Source organism: Barbus barbus, assembly GCF_936440315.1.
Source record: "Barbus barbus genome assembly, chromosome: 3".
NCBI classification, from domain to species: Eukaryota; Metazoa; Chordata; class Actinopteri; order Cypriniformes; family Cyprinidae; genus Barbus; species Barbus barbus.
Genome location: NC_136731.1, coordinates 31,323,000 through 31,337,436, shown reverse-complemented (window position 1 = coordinate 31,337,436; position 14,437 = coordinate 31,323,000). Strand labels below are relative to the sequence as shown.

At 38.7% G+C, this 14,437-nt stretch overlaps 1 protein-coding gene across 3 annotated transcripts in view; it reads right to left on the bottom strand.

Annotated features, from left to right (window-relative positions):
* The window catches only part of LOC306846696 (trinucleotide repeat-containing gene 6C protein-like), a 64,789-nt gene extending 50,577 nt beyond the window's left edge, over window positions 1-14,212 (bottom strand). For 2 of the 3 annotated variants that reach the window (XM_079380258.1, XM_079380256.1), the window contains exons 1-3: window positions 12,740-14,212; window positions 3,085-3,187; window positions 2,521-2,542 (exon numbers count right to left, since the gene is read on the bottom strand). In XM_079380258.1, the coding sequence (XP_079236384.1) occupies window positions 2,521-2,542; window positions 3,085-3,147 (85 nt within the window). In that variant the 5' untranslated portion in view covers window positions 3,148-3,187; window positions 12,740-14,212. Of the gene's footprint in view, window positions 1-2,520; window positions 2,543-3,084; window positions 3,188-12,277; window positions 12,315-12,739 lie in introns of those variants that run through there. The other variant, XM_079380257.1, reaches the window with a different exon arrangement.
* Between the last annotated feature and the right edge of the window lie 225 nt (window positions 14,213-14,437).

Below are 14,437 nucleotides of genomic sequence, written 5' to 3'. Positions count from 1 at the left end.
TGTTGAATATCTGTCAGTTACCTCACTGAACAACTGAGATTAGCATCTATACATCTTTGAAAACACATCTGGCATCTGATAGACATGCCCTCAACCATTCTAGATATACAGAGCTCCTTAAACGGATTCTGTCATTATTTTAATTGATATTTTGAAGAATGTTGGAAACCAAACTATTTATTTCCATTGTATGGACAGAAAAAAAAACAATCTTTTATGTCTACCGAAACAAAAAATGCCAAACTGCTTTGAAATAACTCCATAAGTGAGTAAATGAAGTAAATTCATTTTTGTGGGCACTATCCCTTTAAGACCAACTAACTGTTCAAACAACCCACTAACTTTAAAACTTTAATCAGCAAAACCCACATTAACAAGTAAAACCATTTGGCACAGTTCTAACATCACTTTCTCCATTTGTTTGCATCACATTTGTCAGATTATAAGAGATCTGTCACATAGACGTATCTTGGGTAAAGGATTTAGAAGGCTTAGACACATAAAGGTCAACATCGATCCAGGAGGGTTATGCTATACTATCACCTTCGACAAATCCTTTTCAACAAACTAGTACTTTGGTCTGTCTTACTTTTCTTTACGCACAAGAAATCTAACACACGTCGAGTCACCCAACAACCGGTCAGCCAAATTCAAGATCTAACAGGCGGAAGGAAGAAACATATCCTTATCAGCTGAAGATAATGTGTGTCCAAACCGTGGCCCAAGAGGGGATAAAGAAAGATGTGAAACAAAGTAAAACCAGATTAGATCTAATTAGCAGAAGTCTGTGAATGCCCCTTGTGCACCCTGATTAAAGAAATGAGAGATTCTCAGCGTTGACTCAAGCAGTGATACAGAGAGTCGGAGGATGAAAGTGTGAAAGAAGGACAAAGACAACTCAGTTCTCCAGAGGATTTTACAATAGAAGGTCCCTGTGAGCATTAAACCAGCACTTCTTCCTGCGTCAAGTCTGATGTTTGAGAGTTTCAGCATTAGCAGATGCTCTAATGAGATTTATGACTGTCTATCCCTCACATGACATAAGCCCCTCTCCCATCTGCCCCACGACAGCCCTCAACAAGCCCTTTCTGCTGTCTAAAATTTACTGCCTCATACCTCACCCCTCTCAATGAAGGGGGAGTAACCTGTCCTACGGGGCGAGGTGTCCTGAACCAAACACGTCGGCACATACTTTCCTCTCTTGCTCTCGCTGTCTCTCTTCCAGTGCGGTCACTCTCCCTTCTCTTTAAATTTGGATAATGTCTTGGCAAAATCATTGTTAAGCAGCAGATCTACCAACAACCAGACTAACACAGGACAGATAACTTTGAATGAATGGGTATTTCTTCAACTACAAGAATTTTTATGGCCTAGTGGTTGATTTTTTTTTTTTTTCCAGCTTTTTTCTTACTGCAACACCAAACTTTTCTCCATCATTTAATTACAAATGCTTTCAATGTATAGATTTCTATCGTTTTAAAAGGAGCAAAACAAATATTAGAAAATTAACTGTGTGAAGATGTAATGTTATGAAATGTTATGTCCATTAAATAATAATAATAAAATTTAAAAACAAAAAAAGCATAAAAATATTATTTTTGTGCATTCATGATGAATAAAACATGAGCTGTTAAATCAGTCTTTGCGAGACAAAGTAGTTAGCTCAGGGAAAGTTTACTCAAAAACGAAAATTCTGTCATTAATTACTCACCCTCATGTCGTTACAAACCCGTAAGACCTCTGTTTCTCTTCTGAACACAAATTTCTGATGAAATCCAAGAGCTTTCTGACCCTCCATAGACAGCAACACAACTGACACGTTTAAGACCCAGAAAGTCAGTAAGGACATCATTAAAATACTCCATGTGACATCTGTGGTCCACCCGTAATTTTACGAAGATATGAGAATAGTTTTTGTGCGCAAAGGAACCAAAATAATGACTTTATTCAACAATATCTTCTTTTCTGTATCAGTCTTCCATGTGCATTCACAACATGGACTATTTTAATGATAGAATCAAAAAATCTTAATTTCTGTTCAGAAGATGAACGAAGGTCTTATGAATTTGAAACGACTTGAGGACGAGTAATTAATGACAGACTTTTCAATTTTGGGTGAACTACCCCTTTAAGAAATATAATCCTTATTTACTGCATGACCAGTTACAACTGCTTTTAAACGTTTGAAATGCACAAATTCCTTCAGCAGTTACCAAACATGGCTGATTTTTCTCTACCAACTGTTGTGTTGTCTTGTGCCAGTCATTCAGTTCGCCCACATACAGTAAATAACTGCACAAAACCTACTCTTCATATCTTCTCTTCTCTCAAGTGATAAAGACACACCAGCCAGTTAGCATTTAAAAATTCTGCGGCACATGCAACTTTTTTCTTTTGCCACTCTAGTAGTGTTTGAGATGCATGTGGTACGAACATACGTATATGGAGAAGATCCTTAAAAAATTATATTTTTTAACTCCAATGCTTTAGAGCAGCATTGCAAAGAGAATCATAACTGACCTTTGGTTTTCTGTTCAGCAGCCTGTAAAGGAAGAACAAAGGTAGACAGAGATGAACACTTTCACAGGTCCAACATACAAAAGCTTTTTAACAAAGAAAGCATCTCTTCTGGAAGAACAAAAAGCAAATGACTAGTGGAGCATAAATCTTGGAAAACATTAGATTGATTATAACTGATTGATTTTCTATTTAAGTATTATGCTAAATAGAGATCTAGCTGAATATTTGGTGCTTAATCAAAGCAAAGAGCAGCAAGATGTAGCCTGTGTAACCACGGTGAATGTTGCATTAGTAAAACCAAGATGAGATTTGTAATTCCACGACGATGTCTAAGAAGTGAGCACCATAATAACTATCTGTGTTTGAACAGAGCTCCAAAGGCAGATGCTAAACAGATTGTTGTGAGCTCTAGGTGTACAGTTTGGTACCTGTGGTTTACATTGGTAAAGATGTCTCAGAAGCTTATGACAGACTCAGTAATGTGTCCGTTAAGCGGCTTTTATAAGAAGGATGCAAGCAAAAGATTCTATGCAAAAGCTTGTGGGTCACGTGAAAGAAACTGACCTTTTTCTGAGCAGCTTCCTTCTTTTTCTTTTCCTCTTGCTTTTTCTTTTTCTTTTCTTCCATCAAATGGTTCTCCTCTTATGTGACGTGTTTTGTGCCAAGGCTGTGGAAAATAGATAAGCTGTGAGTTATTTAGTCTCAGTCTTTAATATAAATACAGACAACTGACAAAGTAACTCTAAAACACATAATAAACATAATGCTCTACTCTTGATAAAATGATTTCAGGACAAAAATATTTAGCAAAAATTATTTTTTCTAATGGCCGATTCATATCTTTCACATCACGTTACCTCCCAAGGACAGTTCAAGGTAACAGGGAACCAAATCCTCATGAATAAAACAAAACATAAACAGATAAATAATTAATTATAACAAAAAACCATAAACCCGATAACATGTCAGATCCCCCAAATGAAACGTCTCCTTTGATGAATATAGAGCTTTCAAATATTGAGTATAGCGGTTTAACATTGAAATCTTTTGTAACATTATAAATGTCACTTTTGACCAGTTTAATGCATCCCTGCCAAATCATAAAGTATTAACAAATAAAATAAAATGGAGATCGTAAGAACTGAAGAAATAAGAACTTACTGAACGCAAACTTTTAAACCATAGCGCAAGTGTACATATTTGCTTGCTTAATACAGTAGCTGAAATAAAACAATAAAAATGGATTAACAAACAATATATTCTCCGTTTGCTCATATAGAAAGGCAACATAGAAATGTAATCAACTTAGTGTGGCTTTTCAGACTAAAACAAAGTTTGGTTTACTACCAATAAAACTAAACCACAAAAAGCTCAAATATTTTAACAAAAGAGAAGCTATTCTCTGGTATTGAGGAAAAACACCAAACAGCTCAAAATAGAAAACTTTCTCTACCTATTATTATTTGATATTACAAACCAATCTGCTTTAAATAAATAAAAAAAGCTAGTTAAAAAAATCCACTTGTGAACAGAGATTAATTGTTTAAGAGCTGGTCTGAATATTTGTTAACAATAGCCAGAAAAGAATGTTAACAGAAATTAACAGAAAAAAGGGATGTGTTTGGGATTCAGAGGGACACTTCTTTTCGGAATAAAAACATTGACATTAAACTTTGTTCATTGTATGCCACCTGTTTTCAGTAAACTCTGTCTGAGTGAATGAATCCGAGATAAACAAATGTGACGTGAACCAGACGCACGAAGGCAAGACTGAAAACATATGCACGCAGAGACCACGTCTTCTTCCCAGATAATCATTAATTTGGCATCTAAACTCACAGACCTCGGCCTAAACTCCTCACTCTGTGACTGGATTCAAGACTTCCTCAACGGCAGACCTCAAGTGGTGAAAGTTGGTCAGTTCACCTCAAACTCCATCACTCTGAACATAGGAGCCCCACAGGGCTGTGTCCTGAGTCCCCTGCTCTACTCTCTCTACACGCATGACTGCGTATCCTCTCACAGCTCCACATCTATTATCAAATTCGCTGATGATACTGTGGTTCTGGGCCTCATCTCCAACAACGATGAGACTGCATACTTGGATGAGGTAGAGAGACTCACATCATGGTGCCAGGACAACTGTCTCTCTCTGAATGTGAGCAAAACTAAAGAGCTGATCATGGACTTTAGGAAGAGACAGCAGCAGCCCTACACTCCTCTTATGATCAGTGGGACCCCTGTGGAGAGGGTGAGCAGCTTCAAGTACCTCGGTGTAAACATCTCCGAGAACCTGACTTGGACTACACACATCCAAACACAGGTTAAGAAAGCCAGGCAAAGACTGTACCATCTGCGACAGCTGAGGAAATTCAGGGTCTCACCAGCAATCCTGAAAACTTTCTATTCAGGGACCATAGAAAGTGTATTGACTCAGTGCATCTCAGTGTGGTATGGAAACAGCTCCAATCAGGACTGCAAAGCACTACAGAGAGTTGTGCGCTTAGCTGAGCGCATCTCAGGGTCTGCTCTCCCCTCTCTGCAGGACATCTACCTCAAACGCTGCAAAAATAGAGCGGTTAAAATCTTCAAGGACTCAAATCACCCTGGTAACCAGCTATTCACTTTACTTCCATCTGGTAAGCGCTTCCGTAGCCTGATGGCAAAAACTGAGAGACTTAGGAGGAGCTTCTTCCCCCAGGCCATCAGGCTCCTAAACTCTAACTCGGTGTCATAACATCACTTGACTCCATGTAAATATCACCATATCAATAAGCTATTCATAATTTTTCTCTACCTCATATTGCTGCTATTTATATACCCTGTACAACTTTTTTGCACATTATTTTTGCACATTCCTCTTATTACTATTTAAGTCAACAACATACTGACCTGCACATTTATATTTATATTTTTTATCTTATCTTTTTATTTTATTTTATTTTTTCTACTTTCTTCTCTTAATATTTGTATACTTTATAATTGCACTGTCCTTGGAGCGGACCTGACCTACATTTCACTGCTGGTTATACTCTGTATAATTGTGTATGTGACAAATAAAACTCTTGAATCTTGAATCTTGAATAACCATTTTAAACTAGTGATGCACAATATGTTGGCGCAATACCAGTGGTCAGGCTAATAAACTACCGCTCAAACATTGGGGGATATAAAAACGTTTTCATGTTTTTGAAAGAAGTCTCTTACGCTCACAAAAGCTGCATTTATTTGATCAGAATTCAGTAAAAATATTAATATTATTAGTGTTGTAGTACTCGAGTCTTAAGACCATTTTTTGAAGCTCTTGGTCTTGTCTCGGTCTCATCTTGGTCTCAGACTAAGAGGACTCGGGATTTTACTTCAAGACCGGTCAAGACCACAATTGTGTGGATATCACTAAATTGCAAGTGCATTGTCTTTGTGAACATCACGAGATTGGATGTAAATCTTACAAATGCAACATATTTCTATACTGATTTCTTTTGTTATGTACTTTAAAAACACTCCCGTTATAATCAGTTAGGAATGCAACGATACCATTTTTTCAGAACTGAAATTCGCGAGACAGCAGAATTCAGTCAGCGTCAGCGAGCGAGCGCGCACTCAACATCAAAACTCAAGTGTTTCAGCGGTGACTCATCTGAATGCCTCTGATTGGCCATTGCATTCATAAACTCAACGGAATTGTGTGTGATTGGTTATAATGCGCAACACTGTAAAAACATGGAAAAATAAATAATATGGAATAAATAAGCCCTAATATTAATTGGATAGTATTACTAGCCTGATAATAATAATAATAATAATAATAATAATAGTCTTATCTCAAAGGCATCAGCCCAGGGCTCGTAATTTGTGCGTAATTTCACCAGATTTAGTCCTACACTTATTCACTTTTAATTGTAAATAAAAATGTTTCACTAGGTTTTATAAAATTATTGTGCACCCATGATTTTTCTAGAGTATCTTTTGCTGTATTATAAACCAAGTTTATAATAGTATTTTTTATCATATATTATGATTATATATTTTTTTTTTCATTTGTTATTTTTCATTAAAATGATGTTATCTATATGTAGTAGGTTGTGTTTAACACACAAAAGAGTAACACACACAGAAGTATAGAAATTCTACATCGATTTAAAAAAACTGCGCTGGTATCGGATTGGATCGGTATCGGCAGATACTCAGAATTTTCAGGATCGGATCGGTTCTGAAAAAATGGTATAGTTGCATTCCTAGTTTTATTTCACATGTCATTGCGTTTGCGTTGTCTCTCGTGTTGAACGCACCGCAACCATTGAAGTATTCAGTTTCTACAGCGACTCATTTGGTGCATATCGTTCTCTTTCTATGAAACCTGTAAACCGCATTCACCGGTTCTAACTCTGTCGTGACATCAGCTCTATAGCGGTTTGCCCGAGCATTGCTATTCTTTCCTTTTTACTGCGGCATTCAATCAAATGGCTTCCCAACTCATTTTTGTTGCGCGAGGCACATTATTTCTTCTGCGCGGCCGCGGTGGAAGAAGAGCGCGGTCGCGTGCGTGCTCAGCTTAGAGGGAACACTGCGTGGGAGCCCTGTATTTAAGGTAGCCCGTCGGGCAGGGCAGTGATACATTTTGGTAGCCCGACTGGAGAAAACAATAGCCCCGGGACGTCGGGCTAGCGATTTTGCGAGCCCTGCAGCCACAGGCGATATCTCTCGTTGATGCACGATACTATTGTCTATCGGCACAACCCTATACTGTACATACTTTTCATACCGATTTTGTGACACATAAATTCACTTGTATCATTTAAAACGATTAATTTAAAGAAACAATTTTTTAAATGTTTATTCAAACACAATAGTACAAAAATTATTACTGGCCATTTTTTGAACATGTATATAAAATTATTCTCAATATCAGTACATAACTATCATGTCTCAGTCCATAATGACCTTTGTTTTACCTGTATGTGAATAACCTTTGATGAACAGGGGAAGAATAAATGCGTTAAGTACACATCCCACAACATAACAGCCTTCATTGTTAGCCTAAGTATTTATAAGTGATGAGGTCCAAGTCACAGTCAGTGTGACGTACTGTAGGAAATAGCGGTAGGTGGAGGAAGGGAGGGCGAAGAGCGAGTTGAAGAGACAGTGGCGATGCGGTGGTAAGGAGGGGGGGGGGGGGGGGGGGGTGGCTAGACGCTCTCTGGGCACAGAGCCAAAAAATGTCAACGCTGCAAGACAAACAAGAGAGCCGAGAGTCCTCGGGAACCCGCTGGCTAGCAACAGCAGCCTACAGAGGAAGAAATCTGCAGCCCCTCCATCCGACACAATCACGCATTAGAAACCCATAACTTTCGAGCCATTTGAGAAGACCAGACCTGACATGTCAGTAAACCCCTGGATAACACAAAAATCTCCTTTAGTCACCCAGCCACACTCAACAAATAACAGACAAAAGATAGAGTGAAATCCTGTTTTATGAATTCCAGACCATATGCCGGCACCTTTTTAATTCAGGAGAAGGAAACATTCTACCAGCCTCAATGCCAATGAAACACAGCAAAAGGTGATTTTTCATATGTTCAGTTCCTGGCGGGCAAACAGCCGCTAAAAATAGCTTTTCACTGGACTGACTCGCCGTCATAGCAGTCCGATGACTTTCATCTTCCTGCAAAGTCACAAATGAAAACACTTTCACAAGCTCTGCTGACAATTTATTGCCATAATAGATCACACAAATGCCGGCCATAAATACCCCTGTCATTATACTCAAATCACGTAGGTCTTTCAGCAATTACATATTTGTCTCAATAAAATGCAAAACATCCAACAGTTCAGCACGCTAATGGACTTAGCATAAGAGGAAACTCATGTAACGGAGGCTAAATTGAGAGTGATCAGTTCTGAGGTTATTAGTGATGCATCAAGGGAGAAAAAAAGTTGTCAAGTGAATTTTAAGGGGAAAAAAGTTGTCAAGTCAAATTTAGTGAGATTAGAACAAACCCTGTAATCGGCCAGGGCTTTTCATCCTTCATTCTTTCAGTCTCCAGAGAGCTTTACGTTGGACCTATGAAACATTACAGCTCACCCAAAAATACTCACCCTCATGTCCTTCTATAGCTGTATGATGTTCTTTCTTTAGTGGAACACAAGATATTTGGAGGATCGTTTTTTAAGTCGATGGGGTCCAATGTTGTTTAGACCCTCACTTTCTTCAAAATATCTAAACAAAATGTGAACTATCCCTTCAAACAGGCCAAAGTCAATGTTTAGCTAGTCTCAGCCTCGGACGTGCCCACTGACCGCCCACAATACATTCACTGACCATCTGATGTATACTGCACACAAAACGACTGAAAAACCGCTATACCGCCTCTTTTATGTAAAGAAATTAATACTTTCATTCATCACCAAATCTAAACACATTTCAGCAGTTCAGGGATACCTATTATTATGGTATCCACCCATTTCAGAATTACCCGCCCCTAAACACCACAAACTGTGGCTCGCTTTACATGTCGGTCAGAGGGTCTCTTCCTGTCTAAGTGGGCGTTTCTTTGCCAGAATGAGTCACAAATACTGAAATACTGAATACAGATGAACTATCAAATAACTGCCAGAGTTTCAGCACCGTGCAATTGCTCCAGAACACTTTTTTATTGAGTTATAGACTCCATCTTCCAGCCTTATGCATTACTAAAATGTTGTTAAAAGAGAAAGATCACCCAAAAATAAATAGTTTGTCAATTTATTTGCACTCATGTCATTCAAAACTCATTAGACTTTGAAATAATCTTTGAAATATAAATTAAGATTTTTTTTTAACAAAGCCTCAGTGTTTTCTGTCTGTCTATTGAAAGTACAGGTAACCAAAACTTAAAAGATCCAAATAGACTAGGTCAAAGATGTCACTTTTATAACCTTTTTGGATCTTTTCTGTTATTGTTACTTTAGTCTCAGCCTCAGACGTGACACGTTGGCTAAACGTTTGATGCATATGGCACACTTATCTGGAAACACTTCAGTAGTTTCCAAGTCGTTATCGGCTTGGTTGAATTATACAGGATTTCCAGGAGACGTGTGTGGCGTGTTCTTTAACGTTCCACATGGAAACAAAGATGTCGTGGCACCAAACTCCCTCATTGAATAGGAAAGCCATCATGTATACAACTGTCACGACGAGCGCTTATCAGGATCAACTAAACGCTGGATTTTCAAAAGTATGTGAAATATTTAAATTTCGCAGCATAGAATCCTTAAAATATGTCCAAGAGTTTTACACTCTGGTCTGTTATTATGGCAACATTTCCACTCCCCGAAACATGACGAAACGTGATTGGTTGCTTTACATGTCAGTCATATGGCCATTCAAAGTGGACAGACCTTCAGCCATCAGTCTGAAGGTCTGGCTATGCGAGACTATGGTTACCTGGACTTTCAGTGGAGGAACTGAAATCTCTCAGGTTTTATTAAAATATCAGAATTTGTTATAAACTTTAAGCAATGTCTTTTTGGGCTTAGAATGACATGAGCGCGAGTAAATGACTGAATTTTCATATCGCTTTAAGTCATCCTGAAAGGCTTGATGGACAGGAAGGGCTATACCTTTACAGTAACTGAGGCCTGCCATTTTGTATCCAACCAAGCAGGTGGCAATCTACGGATAAAACATGCCTTTCTAAAAGGTTAATGTGTTCAGGGAACTGCTACAGTGTGTCTCAGAGAGGCAAACTATCCCTTGAAAGGCTCATCTGAGCGGCCTTTTGACCTGTAGTTTTCAACCAATCAAAGAAGAAAAACTCATGCCAAAAACACATCCTGAAGGTTTACAAACTCAACCTCCTTAAATCAGACCTGCCTGAATAGAAAAAAAGTGCACAAAACACATTTAAAAAAATGTTAACTAACATTATAACTTAACATTATAACTAGCAATATTGCTTTTCATGTGTAAATAATGTCTCAAGAGACTTGATCTGAATTCTACAGGCTTATAAAGATATCAATGGCAGATCTCTACATCAGTGCTATCTATCATGATGAGCAAGTTCAATGAAGGTCAGTGGGATACAGATTCAGTCACAATCTTCAGAGGTCAGCATTAATCTAATTTTGGGACTCACAACTGTTAGTGTCTTCTGTCCAAAAAAAATAAAGTTGATGCCATTGATAAGCCAGACTGATTTGAGGCATTAATGTCAAAACTTGACAAGACACCAAGATGACAACATAGTTAAAGACAGTAAAAACCCAAAAGGATTTTGAACTTAGCATAGCAGACAAAAGACCTCTGGTTCAATAACACTCAAAAATAGTTTCAAGGTGGCTCAGAAGGGAATGTGGGAAATAATAGGACATAATCAATCAGCTATAAACTGCAGAGTGATTCCTTAAGCATTACTAGTTTCACACCAATGACTGTGAGAAGCTCAGATGGGCGTCTCTATTTTGGATTTGAATACAAATGCTAAACTGATACATGTGCCAACAGAGCAATGTGGCATATCACCACCAAGTGTAGAAAATAGCAATAGCAAATAGCAACAAACTTGGAAATGTAATGTGCACACAGGAAAATGAGAAAGAAAGAAAACGACAGCTGCTCGCAGAATTTAGGCAAAGAGATAAACACCTGCAAGGTAATGCTGCCTTGAGATTATTTGTTTGAAGAAATTACCATACATTTACTTTAACAAAACACTATAATGTGGTATTTGTACAGGAAATTTGTTTATTACAATTATGACAGTACGTTGATTCTATTTTTGTAACAAATACATTTTTTTTTGGTTTTTACAGAAACCAGTTAACTCTAACCATTGAAATGAGAAGCAATCCATGGTTTTATGTGTGGTTACTATGGTCTTGCTCAAAATGCGAGTTACTATACAGGAACTGAGTTTCATAAGGGAATCACACACCAGACTCAGCAACAATGATTCCACTTCAATAACCAACAGCTACAAACGACCAAACGTGAAGCCACAGTAAAGCTGGTAAGGCTTCATAAGAACAAGCTGAGAGGGGCAATCTGACCTAAACTGTATGGTAATCTGAGCATTAAGTGGCCTCTTTTTGTCTGACCCTTTTTCACTCCTGGAGAACATACAGCCCTTTTCAAAGGTCTGGCTCTGACAGGGGGCCCCTGACCCTGTGTGAGGGGAGCCGAAACTCTCCCTGCCAAATTAGCAACTGCACCACATGTACAGCCAAGGGGACTTTTGACATTGGTGCTGTCCTCAGACGCTAAGCACGTTAGCATTATCCTACACTACCAAGAAAAGCTATTCAATGCCCTTACGAAAATTTGCCACGATAACCATAGTGTCCGTCTAAATATCAGATACCGTTACTACAACAAAACGGTAGTAATTTGGCATTGCCAAACACTCTCCATAAGAAAATAAACACTGACTACAATTTCACAATAATACCAAGGTAATAACTTGACATCTTGCTGAAAACTATTAGTCAACATATAGTTACTCTCAATTGCTATAAACACCATTTCACCAATAAAACCTCTAGTATCCTTCTTCGGAAAAACACAAGCTTAGAATACATATATATAAGAAACCGGAACATTATTTTATTATAACTAAAGTAAAATTGTTTTGAGGGATCTGAATGTTTTATTCAAGGGCAAATGAGAGAGCATCGAGCAGACAGTGAAAGAAAGAGCTTTAACCAGAAATAAAAGCGCGATATCTCGAATTCAAACCCCATGGAAATATAAACACCACAGCGGTTGTTTGTTTACCGTTCATCGCCCTGGGTTAGAAGCTGTAGGATAACAATATAACTTCAAAACCGAGTGAGACAACAATTTTGAGCATCAAAACGACGCGACGGGACTCCCATTCGAGGGTAAACGCATCACAACATTGCTCACACTGGCATACGTATGAATCTTAATTACGACTGGAAACCGTATATAGAAAGCTTATCTCTCGCCTGTTTAGAAAGGGGGGAGGGGGGTAAACATTTGCACACGCAAGTTATTCCTAGCATCAAAACAGAGCAGAGAGCACATGTTGATAAATAAACCTGCGAGCGTTTAAACGGCGTATGCCCGGTGTTTTCAATAATCCTGCACCCCTTCGCTGTCAGAAACAAAATAGCACAAAAGAAAATGCTAAAATGACGCATTGTCACTCTATTCCAAAATTATCACACCCCGCCCACTGAAATAGTGTGAGTTTTTAAAAATGCATCATCTTACCTTTATTTCGCAGACGGAGCAACTGCGGTCTGCTGTTCAAATGCTATGCAAGAGCTGCATTTTGAAGGAGGATGTTGTCGATACCCGTCCTGACTCAGATCAGATATTATTCTGTCGCAGTCAGACACTGAGCTGCAATGGCGAGCCCGACTTTCCAGTTGAGGAATTCACCCCTCAATCTGCAGCGGAATTTATCCAGAGGGGGGAACAAACTCTAAAACACTAGTGCAAACAGTGAAAAGGACATTAAACGACAGTTTTGCACGTCAGCAAGAAAGCTTAAGGTTGATCAGCTGTAACATTTCGGCGATCCTGAGGAGCAGCTACACGCGCGCACACCCACACAGACGCGCGCACTGGCAGTTTGAGCTTTTGGATGCTTTTGGATGAATATAAAGTGCGTAAAGGGAATATTTCAGCATGCCTTTAACTTAGTTCACTAATACGTATGTAAACGAATCCACACGAGTAAATGTCCCGACGCTCGGAAGGTAAGGAAATTCCAATGCATCCATTTAAAGTGATACTGCACTGATGTGAAGCGTTCACTGGGTTTTCGTTTGTGGCGCTCCAGCAGCCATTTTGTTGAAACTGACAACAGCAGAGTCTCAAGCCTCAGTAGAGTAACACAGGAAGTGCCCCCATTCCCCAGCGGCACGTCACGTGGCTTCAACTAACAAACAATCCAACCCCTCTGTTAAAATATCGCTCCCCCTTTGTTGTTGCTATGACAACGAGGGTCGAGGAACCACCTCCCTCCCCCAACAACGCCATCCCTTGTGTAGCTCTCATTGTATTAATCATTAATCGGGCTTTCTCCGCAATACTTTAAAAGAGGTAAAACGCAGTTTTTCTAGAGAGAGCTTGCATCCATTTTAGATACTAGGTTTAACATCCCGCCTCAAAGATGTTTTCGTCCACCTTTCCACCGACAGGGGGCGCAATTTCAACAACCCACTAGCCATCAGTTGAAAATCATCTCTTAATTATTTAACTTATTGACTGAAAATTAAAAACAAATGAATAGACTATCGTTTAGAGCATATCCAATTTATTTATCCCTCGCTGACATGGGAAGTGGCTTGCAGTTTTGTTCTGTCATTCCTGGTTTATTGGGCCTCTAGACAGATCTTGACACGAGTTATCTTCTACATGGCTCGCCAGCTCCATGATAAATGCACAGCTAGGAGCAAACATGTTTTTATTTGCATTGCAAGCACATTTTTCTCTTACAGAACAAACATTAGCCAAGCAAAACAATTACTGCTTTAAAATTTTTGTTTACTGTGTTGAGAGGTGCTGAAATCGCGTTTGGTCTCGTATCGCGTATCTTGTCAGTGTGTGCACTTGCTTGGCCATTTTTAGTTGATAAACAGGAAAGTGGGTCCAGCTGAATTGAAATGGTGATTTGTTGGATTGGTATAAAAAAGGTTATTATACCGCGGCAGTCGTCGTGTGAAGCCCTCTTAGTGTGAAGACCGAAGAGTGTAAAGACCATCAACTCTACCGTGCGACTCCACCGGGCAGGGACACCGGCAAGGGATAGTAGTAGCTTTTTATTTTAGTTTTTTCATTTATATGTTTATTATTGAAATGTTGTTATATGCATGTGTCAATTTTATTTAATTTCTTTATTTTCTTAAATATGTGGGTATATAGTATTTATAGAGTTGTAATTTTTTGTTTTAGTTACTTTTT